Here is an 18,184-nt window from a genome sequence, read left to right as displayed (position 1 = left end):
GCGAGGAAGGGTGGGTGGGGAGCGGGCTCAGAGAAGCAGCGTCTTTGCCAGTTTTGTTTCCTGGCGCCACACTTTACGAGGGACTCAGATAAACTGGTGTGCGTCCCGGAGAAAGAGCGGGTGCAGAGGGCATGAAGCCGGAGCCTGGGAACGGGGTCGCGGAGAGCACGCACTGCAGGCCCCTCCTGCCGGGGCTGGGGCTCCGGGTGCAGGGGGCTGGTGTGGGGGGCTGCTGGGGCAGTTTCTAGCTCATCAGGGAGGACTTCCCAGTGGAGAGGGGTCCAGAGATGACACAGATGAGGGAGGGAGACTCCAAGCTATCGTGTGGGCCAGCGCGGAGCAGACCTGGGCGCCAGGAAACAGAGAGGCAGGTTACTGTCTGAGGTTCCTTCCCGCTGAGATTCTCAGGTCCCAAGCAGGGCCTGGCGTGGAGACAGGGGCTGGCCTGATGACTCCCCTGCAGCCCCCCTCTGGCTCCAGGATTCCCCTTCTGGCCTGTGGTCCTTGGCCACCCGCTCTCCCGGCTCTGAGAGGCAGGCAGCCTGCTCAGGTGGCTGAGGTGGTTTTCAGCCAAGGGCCTTGGCCCAGACCCTGCAGGACCTCTGGCTCCAGAGAGCTCCCACACCCCCACATCTGGGCTCTCACACAGCTGGGCGGGCGGAGCGGGGGGTGGGGGGTGGGTGGAGAGTCCTTGTGGATCCCATGCAGAATGGGCTCTGGGGTGCTGGGGAATCCCAAAGTTCTAGGACATCTGCCAATGCGCAGAAGAGCCTTACAAGTTGCCTAGTCAACTCTCTCCACTTACAGATGAGGAAACTGAGGCCCAGAGGGAGGCAGAGACTTCCCAACACCACACGCAAGTCAGTGGCAGGGCACTGGCGAGCGCCAGGGTACTGGTCCCTTCTGATGCCAAGGCTCAGTGCCCGGGGGACAATACCTCCCTCACCTCGGGGGTTACGCTGCCTACATTCCGATGTTGCTGCCACTTCTCACCAGCTGTGTGACCCTGGGCAAGCCTCCTGGTTTGTAAACGGAGCACCTGCTGGATAAGGGCTCGCGGTGACAAAGAGTCACCGCCGCCGTCCTCAGCACCACCGACGGGCTGGCTGTCAGCTCGCTATTCCCCGGGAAGTGCCGTGCACCGCCCACGGGTTGTTTTCACCGTGACGGGGATTGTCACCCAACGTCACAGAGAGAACGGGTTCTCTCCTGGGATTCAAGCGAGGCCCCGGGGGGGGGGGGGGGGACACCGCATGTGGGTGTGGCTCCTCTGGCCCAGGGACTGGGGGGGACAGGCTTTGAGGGGGTGACAGAGGAAGCAGCCGGGGCTGAGGAGCCACGGCAGGTGCTGGAAAGACTGTGTGAGGCACCAGACCTGGGACCCCCTCCCGACCCACCTCAGCCACGATTCCAAGGAGCAGGAGGTGGCTGCCCAGAACCGGGCAAGCCTCGGCGTCCTGCCTGTTTTCTCACCCGTGCCCTGGGGATGCTGAGGGATCTGGCTCCCAGGGCCGCTGGGAGGACTACACGTGTTCATTCGCGTGAAGCTCTTAAGGCAGGTGGTACAAGCACACGGTGAGTGGGGTACACAAAGCATTTTAGCCAGAATGTTCTTCAACATCACCAAACAGGGAACAGGCAATTGGCCCCGGGTGTGGAGGGGCTGTCGGATGCTCCGGTTTACACCCGAGGTGCAGCCGGGTTGAGAGAGGCAGACAGGGGGCGCTCTTGCCCTTGCAAGATGAATATAGGGCAGGTAGATGGAAGCCAGCAGGGGCCTGTCCCTGAGGCATCCTGGGAGAGGGGGAAGCTCTGGACCAGAGCAACTGTGGGGACAGGGAATGGGGGTGGAGGTGTAGGGATGGGGGAATTCAGGCCCAGAGAAGAGGGGTGCTCATCTGAGCTCACATGGAGAATAAATGGATGACAGAGGGGACCCCGGGACATGGCATGTGGGGGCCTGGGCTGTGGGGGTCGGGGAGACTCACACAGTGTTACAGGTCAGCACTGGGGAAAGCCCACTCTTGGGTCAGGGATGGAGGCCAGAGACAGGCCTGAGTGGGAGGTAGGGCTGGTACCAGACAGCAACACCAGCCCTCCTTAAGCTTCTAGTACTTGCGGCTGACAGATGGCATGGCAGGTCTGAGTTAGGCCCACAGGCTTTGATGCCCGTGAGCCCCGGGTTTGAATCTTGGATCCTCCACTCGCAGCAACAGACACTGGACGAATGCACCTCTACCTCCCTCTGAGCCTCAGTCTCTCCCCCTTCAGGGTGGGTACACGGTGCAGAGAGCAAGCCAAGGCTTGGGTCTTGGCTGTGCTAATGATCAGCTGTGTGTGCTCTGGTAAGTTGGCTAATCTCTCCGAGTCTCTCTTCATCTCTCTGTTTACCTAAATACAGAACGTAGCCCATAGTGTTGATCAAGGTGACCCATGTAAAGGACTTAGCAGAGTCCCTGGTACATGCGTGACTAGTCCTCCATAGGTAGCGGCTTACAGGTCATGGGTGGTGATGATTTTCCTGATCTTACAGGATGTTTGGAAGATAATCAATATCAAAGCTGCTGGTGTTCAGGTACCACCCTTAGCCAAGAGAGGCTGCGCTTTTGAGGAGAAGGGAAGTGGGGAGGAGTAGAGGGTGGGGATGGTCCTCAAACCCACCTGAGCAGGGTGGGGACAGTGGGCAGGGTGGGGGGTGGGCCCTGGACAGGGCTCACCCTCACCCAGACTCGATGGGAACAGCCTGAGGTCTGCTCTCGGGGCTTTGGGAGGACATGGTGTTTCTGGGAGAAAACGTAGGTCCTGGATGGGAGGGCAGTGGGAGGACAGGGAGGGGCAGTTCCAGGACAACCCTCCCCCGAGACCCTGCGCCAAAGGACACTTACCTTCAGCCCGTCGGGCCCGGCAGGACCACTGTCACCTTCGAGGCCCGGCTCTCCCTGGAAAGCGTGGTGAGAAAAGACGAGGAGACATGACTGGGGAGGGGCCTCATGTGCTTTTCCTTCCTCCCCCTCCTTGGAGCAGGACCCCCAACCCCTGATCTCCGGGCAGTGGGGCCTGGCACACACACGGGGGCGGGGGGCTGACTTTGTGAATGAGCAGGGGGGTGGAGGCACCCACTGAGTTCCAAGAAAGGAGAGGCAGACCCCAAGCACAGCCTGCTATCTGCAGAGCAGGCTGGGGTGGAGGCTGCCTGAGGTCTCGAGTTAGAAATTGCTGGTCCCAGAGCCATCCTGGTTGGTTGGTTAGACCGGGAGGCCGTGCGGCCTAGTGGTTGAGAAAGGCTTTGACGTCAGGCAGACCTCAATGGCCCCTCTGGGCTTCCCAATCATGGACAGTTGGACCACAAGTGAACTACTCAGCCCTCATAGGAGTCTGTTTTCTCGTGTGAAAAGGATGAGCACCCACAAATGGTAATTGATGGAGATACTATTCCTGGAATTGGAGTGAGTCCTCACGGAACTCCTCGGTGGAATCCCATTTCTCAGATGAGGGAAGTGAGGCCAGCCCTCGAGCTTTCTTGCCAGCAAGTTTGGGCATGATACCCAGATCCGATTAATCCAAAAGAAACCAATTTTCTTGGTTGCAGGCCTTCTCAGAGCCTTGAAAATGCTACCGCTAAGAGGTACGAGGGGGCACCGAGCCTGCAGTGAGTCCCAAACATGCTGACCACAGAATGCTTTCCTCGGAAGCCCACCTCCCCACTGTGGAGACACTGACCCACCAAGAGAGACTGACGGAGGCTGTGGAGATTCATGATCTAGTTCTGCAAGCGAGCAAACAGACTCAGGGAGGTTGAGCAAAGCCCTCCCTCACCCCAACTTGCTTCAACTTACCCGCTGCCCAATGAGGCCTTGCTCCCCAGGGGTGCCCAGAGGCCCAAGGTCACCCTAGGAGAAACCAAACACAACTCCATGTGGGTGGGTAGGGCCAGCCCCAGCCCCCACTAGCTCTGGTTGGGGGTGGGGCTCCTTATTCCCAAGAACCGACAAGACACTGAATCATGCCAACCAGAGCCCCTGTGGCCGCAAGCCCTGGCCACGGCCCCCATCACCACAGCTCACACTTCCATAGCGCTGTTCCAAGTGCAATGGGCCCTTTAACAAGGCTCGGGTCAGGGGCACAGTGGAAGATCTGCATCTAACTAGAGTCGCCTGGCATACGCAGGTCCCCAACCTCGGATTTGACCCTTGGACAACGCAGGTTCCACCTGCACCGGTCCAATGAGAAAGTCCTCCTGTAAACGAACATGCGCAGTTCCAACCTGCATTGTTCAAGGTCAGCTGTACGTTTTCATTTCACACATTGAATTCGCATGACAGCTGCCAGGAGCGGTATCTCCTTTTTGAAGACACCGAGGGGCCCCGGGGTGAGTAACGTTCATGGCTAAGAAGGAACAGTTCAGGTGGTCCGGCTCCAGGGAGTAACAGCTCGGGGATGGCAATTCTGGCTGGCCACCGCGTTAACTCACCCTTAGAGCCTTGAAGAGCAACCCAACAAGGAAGAGGCCCTACATAAGCCAGAGTCAATGTCACCCCCTCCCAGGGACCCCAAAAGGGTCTCTCTCCTGCGGGGATTTCCAAGCTCCCTGCCTATAACTCTCTCCCTGCTGGTGTCTGGGGTACAAGGAGGAAGCCAGCTCTGAGCCCTCAGCCCTACACAAATGGTCCCACATCTATCTGTTTTATCGACGGGGTGGTTTTCTGCATTGTTCGAGCTAAGACGGACAGTCCCAGGCCTGGTCCGACTCCCTCTGAATGGCTGGGAGATGTAAGCACAGATGCGGGGGGGGGGGGGGTCCCACAGCCGCTGGAGGACTCCCCCAGGCCCTGCCTCCACAGTGCCCGCAGGCCACCAGCATAGCATCGATCTCAACTGGGGAGGGGAGGCGTCCTCTTCCAACAACAGAGCGGGGAGGCAGCTCTCCCCGGGGCCTAGGTGTCCATGGGCGCTTATTTCCCAGCAGGTGATGAGGAGCATCAGTGCTGAAATGCAGAAGGTATCGGGGGCCAGGAGGCAGGGCCGCCCACCATGGGGTAGGGGCAGGTGCCAGAGAAAATTTTGCAGGGCGGGGGCTCTGGGCCGGCTGGGCCCTCTGCCGTGGCCACGGCCAGGCCCAATCCCCAGCCAGGTGCACGGAGAACGCATTATCCTGAGCACAAAAGAGGCCCGTTTCTCTTCGGTGGGGAGGACGTGGCCACCGATTGGAAGCTGGTTTCAACGAGTCATTTTGCTCTTTCATTCCTCCTCACCTTCATCCCGGCTTCCCCAGGAAGGCCTGGTTCTCCCGCTGCCCCCGGCGGCCCCTGCAAGAAAATGCCATTGGTCCCTTCTAGAGGAAAAGGCCATGCCTCCCTCTGGCTGTAAGGGAGGCGATACTGAAGGAGGCTCAGAGAGGGCAAGGGACGTGCCGAACGTCACACAGCGTGAGAGACAGAGGGGTCTGGGAGCTTGGAGCTGGGGGAATGGAGGTGACGGGGCTCAGGCCGCTGAGCTGGGGCTACCCAGGGGATGCTGAGCCCTCTCCCTGTCCAAGAGTGTGGTTTACCACATTAGGAGCCCCTTGGCAAGCACGAGGAGGAAAATTTCATTATTCACATAAGGCCAGGGGAGGAAGCCAGCAACTGCTGTGCTCAGGGCTGAGTGGTTCCAGCCCTTCTCGCTGCAGCCGGCCAGGAGGACAAGGGCGGGAAGCGGCCCTGAGTTACCGCCATTGGCATGGCTGCAGCCCTCGCATAAACCCTGGGGCTCCGTCTTCTCCCCGGGTAAGGCAGGGGTGTCTGAGGCTCCTTCTGAGCTCCTGCGGCGTGGCCTTCAGAAGGCTGGCTCTGCGGTCAAACCTACGCTGGGTCGCAGTCCCAGCAGGGTGGGGGTGGGGCACCGCTGCTTTCCCCGGTGCCAAAAAGAGGCACTGCCAACCCCCACCCCACGAGTGTCTTGGCGCCCTGCATCCCACCCACTGCCCCCGGGAGTGCAGCTCCGCACCCGATGCCATTGGAGGGCACCTGCCCTCTGCCCGGGTCCCACCCTTCGGCCTCTGCCGCAGCCCCTAAGGAGGTAGGCTTGGAGGGGCTGACACCTCCTTGGCAGCATCGCGGGACTAAAGGGTCCCTCAGCACTCACCTTGGGTCCCATCTCTCCTGGAGGGCCCATTGGCCCTTGGGGTCCCTGAGGGCCCTAGAAGACAGACAGACAGACACACAGACCGTTGGGAGAAGCCGGCCTGGGCCCTCGTTGGGATCGGAGGCTTGATAACGCAGTCTGGAGGAGTGGGGGAGGGTGAGCACCCACAAAACTTGCAACTCTGCAGCCCACGCCCCACATGGACCACACCGAGGGTCCAGGTGTCTCCAGGGCACCCCTCCCATCCACCTGCACTCTCCTGTTCACCCGTCTAACGCCCAGGGGGCCCCCCCTGCTCAGAAACCTTCCAGCTCTGGGGCCTTGCTCACGCTGTTCCCTCTGTCTGGATGCCCTTCCACCTCAGATCCACTTCCGGAAACCCCCACCCAGGCCCTGGCCAACTCACTGCTCCAAAGGGCATCTGCTTGGCCCTCAAGATGTGGGGTTGCAGTGTGGCCTGGGGGGCAGGAGCCACCTGTGCTCCCCCTGCCCCCCTGGGGACTCTCCCTCCTGAGCCCCTGGAGGCTCTGTCCTCGCCTCTCCATCCCGGCAGCACCGCGGCACAGCCTCCTCGTGGGTCCCAGACACTCTGGCTGCCCCTCCCTCCCCGCCCCCCCCCCCCCCCGTCCCCTTCTCCCCCGTGTCTGGCTCTCCCCCTCCAGCCGCACTGGGCTCTGCAGTTCCCAGGCAGCTTGTTAGTTTAACCTCGCCCTCCCGCCCTCCCGCCCGCCTTTGGCTTTTCACCGTGCTGAGCTCTACACACATTTTCTCCCGTCATCTTTACGACGGGATGGCAAAGGCATGAGGAGCCGTTATTCCCATGTTACTAGCAAGAAAACGGAGGCTGGAGGCTTAGACCCCACCCAGAGCCCCCACGGTCCCCAGCCAGTGCTCTCTCCGCCAACCGAGGCTGCCCCGTCTGCCCGGCACTGTCCCTCTCCGACTTCCCTCCAGCGTGACCCCTGGCCCATGCCACCTGCCTGCGCAGGGATGCAGGTCGGGGAGGGAAGGGCACTTACTGGTTCTCCTGGGAGGCCCTTGGTGCCTGGCGGGCCCGAGGGGCCGGGGATGCCCTGCAGAGACAAGCAAAGGTGACTTCCGTCCCCCGGTGGCCTCCTCCACCCTGCCTGTCCCTTTGCCTCAGTCAAGCCATCGCAGCTTATGAGGGTCCTACCCCCACTCCCTGCTGGGTGACGGATGGGGACACCGAGCCCCGGGGGAAGGCCGGCTGGAGGGTCTCCAGGGCAGGGAGCGGGCACCTAGAACCTCTGGAGCCTCCGCAGCAGGATGGGAACTTGGCTAACGGGGCTACTATCGTCCCGCACAGCCCACGAGGTTTCAAGAACCGGTGATACTTACAGGAAAGCCTCGTGCGCCCACGTGCCCTCGCTCACCAGCTGCACCCTGGAAGCACATTTGGGTTCATTAAAGGCACGTGGCACCAAGCAGGGAGCGGGGAGGGGGCTGGCAGCCGCGGGCTGACGTACCTGCTGCCCAGGCTGGCCCAGTCTGCCCTGCGGTCCTGGGGGGCCCTGCGGGAAGCAAAGCACTGGGAGGTGGAGAGGGCACTGGGAGGCCCTTCCCAGAGGAGGGACCCGCATTCCCTCCCATGGGAGCCACCCCACTCCCAGGGTGCAGGTGGGGACACTAAAGGGATTGGCTTGACGTAGGTGCTCTGGGTCCAGAACCAAGGACCAGGGGCTCCTGAAGGGAACAGAAGCATCCTGGGCTCTCAGGGGCCCTGGAGGGGTTAGGGGTCCTGGTTTGGGGTCCTAGGGAAGGGGCCAGAGGCCACATATGACTCCTCCTCACTCACATGCTTCTGCACTCTCTCTCATTCACATGCTTTCTCACGCTCACTCTCAGCCTCAAAGCTCCTTCTCCATTTCCCTGACCCGCCAGCGCCGGGGAGAGGGGTCCGGAGAGCTCTCAGGAACGACCCCGCAGCCTCGCAGGGGCCCCTGGCTGTCCCCAAGGGGCCTGGTGCTGAGGAGGGTGTGAGCTCAGGTTCCCGGAGGTGAGAGGGAGGGAAGGCCATGGGGGTCCGTACCTTCAGACCCCGGGACCCCTGCTCCCCAGCTGGTCCATCTGGTCCTCGGGGGCCCTGGAATAGGGAAAAGGGACTAGCTCAGTGGACAGCAGGGGTCTCCCTCGGGCTGGGAACCAGGAGGGTGGGGCTGCCTAGAGCCTTGGGCTTTTCACTGCTGGAACCTGAGGTGCCCTCCTCCTCCCATTTCCCGCTCACCCCCACCCTGAGGTGGGCGACCCCTGTGCCGTGTGCCTGCAGAGAGGGCTCTGCGGAGGGCTCGCCTGGGTGGACTCAGCTAGAGGCCTTGCCATTCCAGAATGGGCTTGGTGGTACATTTGAACCCTTTAAGGAGACCTTGGGCGGTCAGCCAGCCAACCCATTTCACAGACGTGGAGACTGAGGGCCAGAGCCGAGAAACACATGGCCAAGTCTCCACAGACAGGTCTTCAGACTCTGCTGTCTCATGCTTTTCCCAGAGTTCACTTGGGCATAAACTTGGGCATAAACATATGAACCACAGTCCTTGGGGAAACTGACAGAGAAGGACCTGGCAGCTCCCGCCCGAGCCAGGAGTACAAGCTAATGTGGCCTAGCTCACACGCGGAAGGGCATGAGCAGGACAGGGGGCAGGCGCTTGTTCCCTGGAGTTCTGGGCTCAGGGCTGAGCCTCGAGACAGAATTCTTGGTGTTTTGAGAGCAGGCGGAATTCCCCCTTGCACCTACTGCTCAGATGGGAACACTGAGGCCAAGGGAAGTGACTTGTCTAAGGTCCCTTAGCACATTAGCAACAGGTATCCCTTCCAAGATGCCACCCACTGCCCGTATCCCCCCTCCATGGGTTGGGACACAGATGGGAGGGGGTCCCTGGAAAAGGCCCCCATGGAGAAACTGTGGTGTCTGTTCTGCAGGGGTCAGAGAGGCCGTGTTGGGGAGACACAGAGGACCCTATGAAGGAGGCTGGCCCACCCAGCCTGGGAGCTTGGGGACCGGCCACAAAACAGGGCTGGGGAAGTGTCTGGGTGGAGGGAGGGGGAGCGATGAGAAAACTGAACCAGAAGAAATTACTTAAAAACGGAACAAGGAAATTTTCAATTACTAACTGAGCTGGAAAAAGTGACGATTCCTCTTATCAGCTGCCCGGCGTTCCGGATGCTTCAGCTCCACGCCACGGCCTTAGATAGTGCCTCACGGGCCAAATGAACTGGAATGGGAGGTCACGGGGCGGTGGGGGGTGCAGCTGAGTGGTTTGGCTGGGAGCCTTTGTTCCCAGCGTCTCCAGGCTTAGAGCCCAGTGGGTCCAGTGCTCCACACAGTGGTGCTCAGGAAATGCTATGTCTTAGAGACATAGGGCTGCTCCTCGCTCAGCCTCAGTTATCTCATCTCAGAAATGGGGCTGGGAAACCTTTGCCGCAAGGCAGGAGTCATGCCCACAGGCAGCTCAGCGGCCGGTCTATATAGTAAGTGCTCAGTAAAACCTGGTTCTGCCAGAGGAAGCTGCAGGCTCCCAAGGGTCAGGGCACAGAGGGACGGCTCAGTGAATCTGCATCCAGTCCCTTCCTCAGAATAGGCAGCTTAGATCCTGCTGTGGAGAACCGGCTGAGAGTTTTCACCGCTTCAAGACAACGTTTGATTACAGGGTGTGTGGTGCAAGTTCTGGTTTTGCTACCAGCTCGCTGTGCAACCCCAGGCAAGCCCCTTTCCCTCTCTGGGCCTCAGCGTCAGGTGGACACTGCCAGACCATGTGTTAACCTGACTCGTGGAGAAGGCTCCAGTGGAGATGAAGCCAGATTGGGGTGGGGCATCCTGGGTCATGGAAGCCAGGACAGAGGCTGGGCAGAAGGGTGGGCATCTGGACCTTTCTGAGAGATATCCTCTGGCTGCTGGCCTGTCTCTCGTTGAGGCAGAAACCTCCCTGGAAAGGGAGAGCTCGGGGAGTGGAGCAGAGGCCCAGAAGTGCCGAGGGCTGGGCCGGAATCACACAGCACCCTGCTTATCCTAGGAATCGAAGCCTTTCTGGGAGAAAGGTCATGTGATCTGTAATAATAGTAACAACAATAGCAGTTGCAGCTCTCTCTTTATTGAGAGCTGCTGTCTTCATTTTACAAGTAAGGAGACAGCCTTGGTCACACAGCTGGGAAGTACAAGAGCTAGAACTTGAACCCAAGTCAGCCAGTTGCCCATTTTCCCCACCGCTATCTGTCACCGTGTATCAGTGTGAGAGTGAGCTCCCCATCACAGCAGGTGTGCAAGTCAGGGCCTCGAAGAGCCTGCCAGGAAGGCTCTGCACTGGGACAGGGAGTTAGAGAAGACACCGTCTAAAACCCCTGTCCCCCAGGGGACTCTGCTATCCCCTGGGAGCACCAGAGAGCTGCAGCGCCGGGGCTGGCTCGGGAGAGAGAGGACCAAGCTTCCTGTCTGGAGGGAGAAGGAGGCAACGGGTCCCAGCCGCCCTCCCTCCCCAGCTCCACTGTGCAGCTCACACCCGCACCCTGGCTCTGGCCACTCTGCAGCTTGTCCTGTGTCCTACAGGTCCCCAGTCCTGACCCCCCTTCCCCAAATGAGCATGACTGACCCACCCCACTGGAGGCAGGCCCGGGATCCTATCGAAGCCACATGTCTGTTCTCTGGGAGTCACTTCCCAGGAGGATGTCTGAAGTCACAGCTGGGGCTTGGTGGGGAGGAGCCCCTGCCTGGGACAGGAAAGCTGGCCAATCGCAGCCCTTGTGTAAAAGGGATGGAGGACAGAGAGGGAATGAATAAGTGCCGAGCACATTCTACACATGACTGCCTGCCGGGAGCTGACCTGTGTGAGGCACTGATGAAGGGATGTAATCCCCACGGTTGGTTCTGCTGCTACCCATTTTACAGAGGGAAAAGTGGAGGCCCACAGAGGGGAAGTCAGGATTCAGGTCTGCTGGCCTCTAAGCCCCACTCACCGGAGCAGAGCTCCTGAATCTCAGGAGCCTCCCAACTCCCTCACAGTGGACGTGTGGAGGGAGTGGAGTCTGCCATTGTCTTCTCCTAGCACCCTGCCCCGGCGCGCAGCTTGCTGGCAGGCGCCTGTAGGCCAGATCTGCACACCCCTGTGATGGGGAGCTCACTCCCACACTCATCAACAGTGACTGGTAGTGGAGAGTCAAAGTGGGCATCCAGCTGACTTGAGTTCCAATTCTGGCTCCTTACAACTTCCTCCTAACATCACCCACCACACCTTAGGGAGGTTAAGACACGGGACTGAGGTCCCAGAGCTGATAACTGGGAAGACTGAGACTTGCCCCTATACCTACTTGTCTGACCCCAGAGCCTCTGCTTTCAACTGGGGCCCGTGGACCCAAACTCCGTCAGCAGTTCTACCAAGAGCAGAGGTTCTGGGGCCTCATCCTGCCTCTGGCCTCAATCCCTTAGCGGTCCTGTCTCCCAGGGCAGGAGGGCGGAGGACTGGGGTGGGCAGCAGGGCCCATCTGCACATGGGCAGGGAAGCAGCAGGGCCTGGCCAACCTCCAAGTCCATTCTCCATGGCGCATATGGGGAAACTGAGGCCCCGAGAGCAGCAAGGCCTTGCCAAGGTCACAGAGCCAACCCGGAGCCATAGGTAGGGCCCGAGGATGGGGCTGCTCAGAACTGAGCTTTTTAGCAGCACAGTGGGTGCCTCTCTAGGTCCCCCACCTCCTCAACTACCCCATCTGTGAAGTGGGCAACAGTGGCCTGTTAGGCAGGGGACACAGGGGGCAGATCCCACAGGGTTTTTATAAACTACTTTTTATAAAAATGCTCCTCAGAAGAGAGGCTTGAGGCACCTATGAAAAGATGAGACTTTAGATTAGAAATAGATAATAGGCCAGGATTTCCTAATTCGCTGTTAAAAAGTGCCTTATATGTGCTCTAAGGCATTTTAAAAATAAATGAGTCATTCTTCTATGTCACACATAAGACAGGTTCTGTTTTACCTACGTTAGAATTATATAAACCTTTAGGTGTACATTTAAATGGTTTGACTTTGAATCTTGTCACATCCCACAGGTTTTGCGTTCCTGCCAAACCCAGCGAGGGGAGGGACTGGAGTTCCTGGAGCTCGCCTCCCAGCCAGAGACTTTGATGTGGCTGGGAGCCTGGGCTTCCTCAAGCAGGAGATGCATTCTTCCAGCCACTGCAGGGGAGGGGTGCTGGAGAGGGCTGGGGGAGCTCAGTGAGCGGAGGGGGCCTGGGTCTTCCTCTGGGGGGAGGGGGCAGGGCCTGGGCCAATGCAGCTCAGCCTCCAGCTACCGTGGCCTCCAGGAGGCAAGGTACGCAGGTCAGGTGGCTGTTAATGGGCCTCGGTCCACGTGCACAGACCCAGGACATGCTGCTGGGAGGGGCCCTGCCGGCCCGAGGAATGCCTCTTAATCTCCCCTTTCCTAGGCGGACTGCTCAGGCCATCTGGTTCAGGGGAAAATTTAAAACCACTTGAAATTCAGCCAAGGGAAGCATAATCATCACCGATCCCCGGTACGGCGCGTGGATAGCGGGCCCGGCTGCCTGCACTACCTGCGCCATCTCGATTCCTTTTCACAGGCTGCACGGCCTGGCATCTGGACGCCAGCGGGTGCGGGAAACCACTCCATCAGCCCTCCCTGCATGACTGAAAGTCAGGCTGCATTCAGTGTGCAGCATATGGGGAAACTGAGGTGCCTCCTCCAGGCCCCCAAGCTGCCCCATGCTTCCGCCAACTACACGCTAATGACCCTAAACTGGCTGTTTGACCAACTTGACAGAATCAAAAGGCAACAGGTGTCGGGCCTGACCTAGTCTCAGGGGCCGGCACAGAGTAGGTGTACATAAAAGGTGGCTGAATGAACAAATGAACGCACAAAGCATTGGTACCACAGAGCCCATCTGGGCCCACTGGATGGCAAGGCCTGGAGCTCAGAAATGGGTTGGAAATGGGTGGGGTCCCACAGTGAGCCTGGAACCCTGCCTGGTGCTGGGAAAGTCAAAGACCTCAGCAAGGGGCGTGGGGGGGGGGCGTGGTGGTCTCCCCAGCAGGGGACCAGTGCCAGCTCCCGGGGGCGGGGCCTCACTTACCCGGCGTCCCTTGGCTCCCCTCATGCCCGGCGGGCCTCGAGATCCTGGAGGACCCTGCGGGGAGAAGAGTTTGGAGAAGCCCTTTGTCAGGGAGTGAGTCCGGCACTGAGGGCGAGCGGCAAGGGGCAAAGCCTGGCCTCAGGAGCAGCCCCTGCCCAGGCGCAGCAGCCTTCACGTTAACGGCTGTGGCCCCGTGGGAAAATCCGTGCCACTGGGAGAAGCGGAGGAGAAGCTGCAACCCTGAGCAGGACTCCGCCTGGTTCCTGGGCCTCAACCCTTCCTCCTTCGCCGGGAGGCCTCCCTGCACGAGCCATTTCCTTCCTTCTCTCAAAGTCAACACGCAGAAGCTACAGGACATTTCGGAAAAAAGGCTCTCCTTAAATTCCCATTTCCTCTTTTTTCGTTGTTAATCCTCACCCAAGTATATTTTTTCCACTGCTTTTCAGAGGGAGTGTGGAAAGAAGGGGGAGAGAGAGAGAGAGAAACATGGATGGGAGACAGAGAGAGACATATCGATGGGTTGCCTCCCCGACATGCCCCGATAGGGGGCAGGGAGCAAACCTGCAACCGAGGTATGTGCCCTTGACCCTTTGATGCATGGGCCGACGCTCTAACCATTGGGCGCACCAGCCAGGGCCCACTTCCCCTTTCTCCCCCTATCAGCAAGGAGAATGTGGCAACCCAAGTTCTGTCCCCGACCCTGACCCCAACTATCACCTGAGAGCTCCCTGAAAGCCTAGAAAGAGCCCTGGGCGGGAGGGGGAAGAACCAGACCACGGCCCCGAGGTGAGGGAGGGGAATGGAGGCTTGCACGGGGAAGGGAGGGTCAAGGGCGGGGGAGGCTGGGTAGAGAAGGGGGTGGTGGAGGGGTGCGAAGAGAAGGGCCCTGGCCCGAGGAGGATGCCGGTTACCTTGGTTTGACGTTGGAATGACAAGAAGAGGCGCACGGGAGAGAGAGACAGGGAGGAGGGACAGACAACAGGGCTGGTTTGTTCCTAGCACCTGGCCCCGCACAGGCCTATGGCAGGGAGTTAGGCATCTGTTGAAGGGATGGTGGATACGCAAACAACTGAAGAGAACGGAAGAAGGTCTCGCTGCCCAATTTCTCTTCCCGGGTTCCAGCCCCAGCTATACCCATTAGGCAGCAACTGCTCCCTATGGCCGGCCGGGACCCCTCCACAGCTACGTGCAAATCCCAGCTCTGCCACTTACTCATTCTGTCGCTTTGACAAGTGACTTAAACTCTTTGGCCTCAGTTTCATAAACTAAAAAATGGGGATAAGAGGACAGAGCCGTTCAGCGGCCAGTCTCAGACGGGGCGTGCTCCTTTTACGGGGAAGAGGGGGTGGCCTCAGCCCCCTCCGAATACCAGAGAGCCCCAGCTCCGTCTGTGGCCCCAGCAAAAACTCCTCCAGCTCCCATCTCTCTCTCCCTCTGGCCTCGAGGGGTGCGGACCCTTCGGCTGCTGCTGCTGAAGAACTAATGTGAGGGCCTGGGTCCCAACCTGGCCCCTGGCCAGCAGAGCAAGCAGCGTGTGAAGCCAGCTTGGCCCGATAGAGAGGCAGGTCCGACTCCCGGACGGTGGAGACCGCGAGGCCTGGGTGAGAAGGGACAGCTTTATGGAGGGAGCCCGGACTGCAGAAGGCACGCGATGCGTCACTGGGAAATCTCAGGAGCCAAGTCTCAGATTTAGCGGCAGTGGAGCCAAGTGCTTGCACGGGCCAACTGCTCCACCAGAGACAGAGGTTCAAATCCTGGCTCTGCCACTTACTCATTCTGTCAGTTTGGCAAGTGACTTAAAACTCTTTGGCCTCAGTTTCATCAACTAAAAAATTTAGATAAGAAGAGCCTCCGCTCCTAGAGCTGATGAGAAGACGCCGTGACCTGGCTGGTCCCCAGGAAAGAGTAGCTACCAGCTCTCTTAAAGGAGAAGGCCAGAAACCGGAGCTCCCAGGACCTGACTGTGTCCCCTCCCCCAGCCATGGGGAGTATAATCTTGACTGATCTCAGGGACGGCAGAAAAACATGGGTGAGATAAAGTGTTTGGAAAAGTGGGAAAACGCCAATCAGATGGGAACAATATTGCCAGAAATGTCCCTTTACTAGCAATCGTCTTATTAATAATCGTGGTAATCAGTGTAGGTAACAAGTAGTAATTATTATTCCTAAGACCATTCATAAGCACTTAGTATATGCAGGTAGTTTGCTGAGCAATTACGTCATGAACTAAATCATTTGTCTCACAACAATCTCGGAATGAAGGTCGTATTATGCTGGCTTACAGATGGGGAAACTGAGGCTCAGGGAAGCCGTGGGTGTCGCCAACAAGCACACAGCTAGTAAGTAGGTGGGGGCCCAGGATTTGACTCACATGTGTCTGATTCTACAGTCGGTTTTCTGACCTCCGTGCTCTCCGGCTTCCCCAGCGGCACTAGGGGCAGCCGGCTGGCGGAGGGGCCCCACGAGATCCAAGGGACAGCCCCAGACTGCAGCAGTGAAGGGCCGCTGGCAACCTTGGGATCTGTCTGATTTCACTCAGTCTGGGCCAACCCACTGAACAGATGGAAGCACTGAGGAAAGGGGGCGGGAGGAGGTCAGTTGAGCTACGGAGGTCGGGAATTCCGAGGAGGCCAGCCCCTTCTTTCTATGCGCTGCCCTGGATGTCCCCACTGTTTGCCCACCGCCCACTGGCCTCCCATTTTGTCCCAGCAACTCCTTTCCAGGCTTTCTCCTTCCCACTGGACAGATGGGGCGACGGAGGCCCAGGGAGGCCCCAGTCCAGGGGTGCCAGAGTGAGGATTTGATCATGGTCCCCAGCACCCTTGTACTTCGTCTCTGACCCTGGGCACCTCCCACGCTGCTGGGTTCGAATCACTCTGTTTCCGGGAGTGTTTCCTGGGCCCCGGTGCTCAGGTCCTGTGAACACTGGGGAGGGAGGTGGGGCGTAGCCTTTGGTTGGGCGGCTGGGCCCTTGGATTCCAAGCTGGGTGCCTTAGCCTGCAACCAGCCCCTCCAGATGTGGCTTTTCCTCCTCCTCATGATCCGGGGAAAAAACATGCCATTGGGGGCCCAGAGTGCTGGCTTCTGACCTCAGCTCTGCACTGAGAGCTTTCTACCTCATCAGAAGGACTGTGGGGGCAGGCAGAACTCGCAGTTGCCTGTCACCCATGTTTGGAGGATGGTCACTTGTGGCCAGGTTTCTCACACCTAGCACTGCCTGCCACATAGTAGGTGCTCAGCAAAGATCTGTTAGTGAGTGAGAGAACGATTATACTCGGCACCCCCACTAGACAGTGAGAATCTTAAGAGCAGAGCTATTTCTTACCATTTTGCACCCCTGGAGTTGGGCATAGGCTCCGCGCACAGTAGGTGCACGCAAATGTTTGAGAACCGAGCTGGCCTTGCTTCCCTAATGGGCGCAGAGATCTGGTGTGTGCACACTTTCCCTGGGTTCAGATCTCCAAAGGCTCCCGTGGCCTCCTGCATCAGACCCTAGGGAGCCCTCAATCCGGCCTTTGGAGGGACCTGGGCAGCCTGAAGTTACCCCCTGCCCTGCCTGGGGGTCCGGACTGGGCTGGGCGCTCCCCCCCACACCCTTCCCACCTGCCTGAAGCCCATCCCTCCATCTCCCAGCGTGGACCCCTAGCCCTGAGCCTTGGCCTTGAAGCGGGTGCCCTCGCCAGTCTCCACATCGTCCATCAGCAGAGGCAGAGGGACCAGAAGGTCCATGTTCTAGGTGAAAGCCAGCCCTCCCTACCCCCACATCACCCCAGGGGGAGTAGAAGGGGCCTCTGGATTTGGGTGCTCCTACCACACCCCTCCCCCAGCCCTCCTGCCTCTCCCACCCCTCCCTGCCTTGGGATCGTCAGGAATACACCGGGTTCCTCAGTCATCACAAGAAGCCCAGGACCCCTGCCTCCCCGGCTCTGATCCCCAGCCCATTTGTCCCCAGCGTTTCCCATTTCTTCCCTCCTTTCCCCATCGTTTATTTATTGGGTTCTCTCTCTCCCTCACGCCAGAATAGAAGCTCCTAAAGGACAGACAGGGACTGCTTCCTGCCTTGTTAGTGGCTGCATCCCAGCTGCTGGCCAGGCCCCAGGCACACATGTCACAGTATTTCCCGAGTAAATGAACAGAGCCATAATGGGGCTAATGAGCAAGGTGCCCCGTGTAACAAGCATCACTATGGAATGGACATCGCTGTGGCAGGAATGAACATCGGCCGCATGGTTTCGTTTAACTGTGCAATCACACTATCATGACCACAGTTACTTTCTCTATTTTGCAGCTGAGCACAATTTAGGCTCAGAGTTCAGTGATCTGCCCTGGCAAGACGGTCAGGGAGCAGTGGAGCTGGGACGCGAACCCAGGTCTGTCTGACTCGGAGGCCTCACCCTCACCTGGCAGTGGGTTTGAGCCCAGGAACACAAGGGCTCCACTTACCGGGGGTCCAGGCTCTCCGGGGGTCCCAACACCACCGGGCGTTCCAGGATGACCCTACGCAGAGAGAAGAAAAGGAAGGACTAGGCGGTGGAAGGTGTCTCTTCCTCCTTCAGTCCCTCCCTCCTCGGCCCCGGCCCAGGGACACAGAGCAGCTGCCAGGCCTCCCGGAGGGAGAAGGAGCAAACCATCCTGAGTGTGTGCAGGAGGCAGAGGCGGCAGAGAGCAGAGCTGCCACCAGGGCTGTGACCGGAGACGGCGGAGGGATGCCGACTTGCTCCTTACCATTGACCCCTTGGGTCCAGGCGCTCCTGGGGGTCCCATCATGCCCCGGTCACCCTGTGATGGAGACAACAATTCAGGGAGGTCACAGCTGTGGGTGGCTCTGTGGGGGGCAGGTGCAGAGGGCCTTCCAGAGGCCAAACAGGGGCAGAGACTTGCCCAAGGTCTATAGAGAGTCCTTGCCCAGCTCAGGGCCACATCCCTCAGGGTGCTGACAGGGGAGGGGTGGGAGTCTGAGATTTCACACAG

At 59.3% G+C, this 18,184-nt stretch overlaps 1 protein-coding gene across 2 annotated transcripts in view; it reads right to left on the bottom strand.

Moving 5' to 3' along the window:
* COL27A1 (collagen type XXVII alpha 1 chain) overlaps positions 1 to 18,184 on the bottom strand; it is a 124,993-nt gene that overhangs the window by 26,095 nt on the left and 80,714 nt on the right. For both annotated transcript variants that reach the window (XM_079790348.1, XM_079790349.1), the window contains exons 26-36: positions 17,939 to 17,992; positions 17,657 to 17,710; positions 13,214 to 13,267; positions 8,174 to 8,227; positions 7,611 to 7,655; positions 7,483 to 7,527; positions 7,143 to 7,196; positions 6,124 to 6,177; positions 5,253 to 5,306; positions 3,837 to 3,890; positions 2,886 to 2,939 (exon numbers count right to left, since the gene is read on the bottom strand). In XM_079790348.1, the coding sequence (XP_079646474.1) occupies positions 2,886 to 2,939; positions 3,837 to 3,890; positions 5,253 to 5,306; positions 6,124 to 6,177; positions 7,143 to 7,196; positions 7,483 to 7,527; positions 7,611 to 7,655; positions 8,174 to 8,227; positions 13,214 to 13,267; positions 17,657 to 17,710; positions 17,939 to 17,992 (576 nt within the window). The remainder of the gene's footprint in view (positions 1 to 2,885; positions 2,940 to 3,836; positions 3,891 to 5,252; positions 5,307 to 6,123; positions 6,178 to 7,142; positions 7,197 to 7,482; positions 7,528 to 7,610; positions 7,656 to 8,173; positions 8,228 to 13,213; positions 13,268 to 17,656; positions 17,711 to 17,938; positions 17,993 to 18,184) is intronic.

This window comes from Cnephaeus nilssonii, assembly GCF_951640355.1.
Source record: "Cnephaeus nilssonii genome assembly, chromosome: 14".
Classification (NCBI taxonomy): Eukaryota; Metazoa; Chordata; class Mammalia; order Chiroptera; family Vespertilionidae; genus Cnephaeus; species Cnephaeus nilssonii.
The sequence above is the reverse complement of the archived record's forward strand: the minus strand, read 5'-3'. Positions and strand labels throughout refer to the sequence as shown.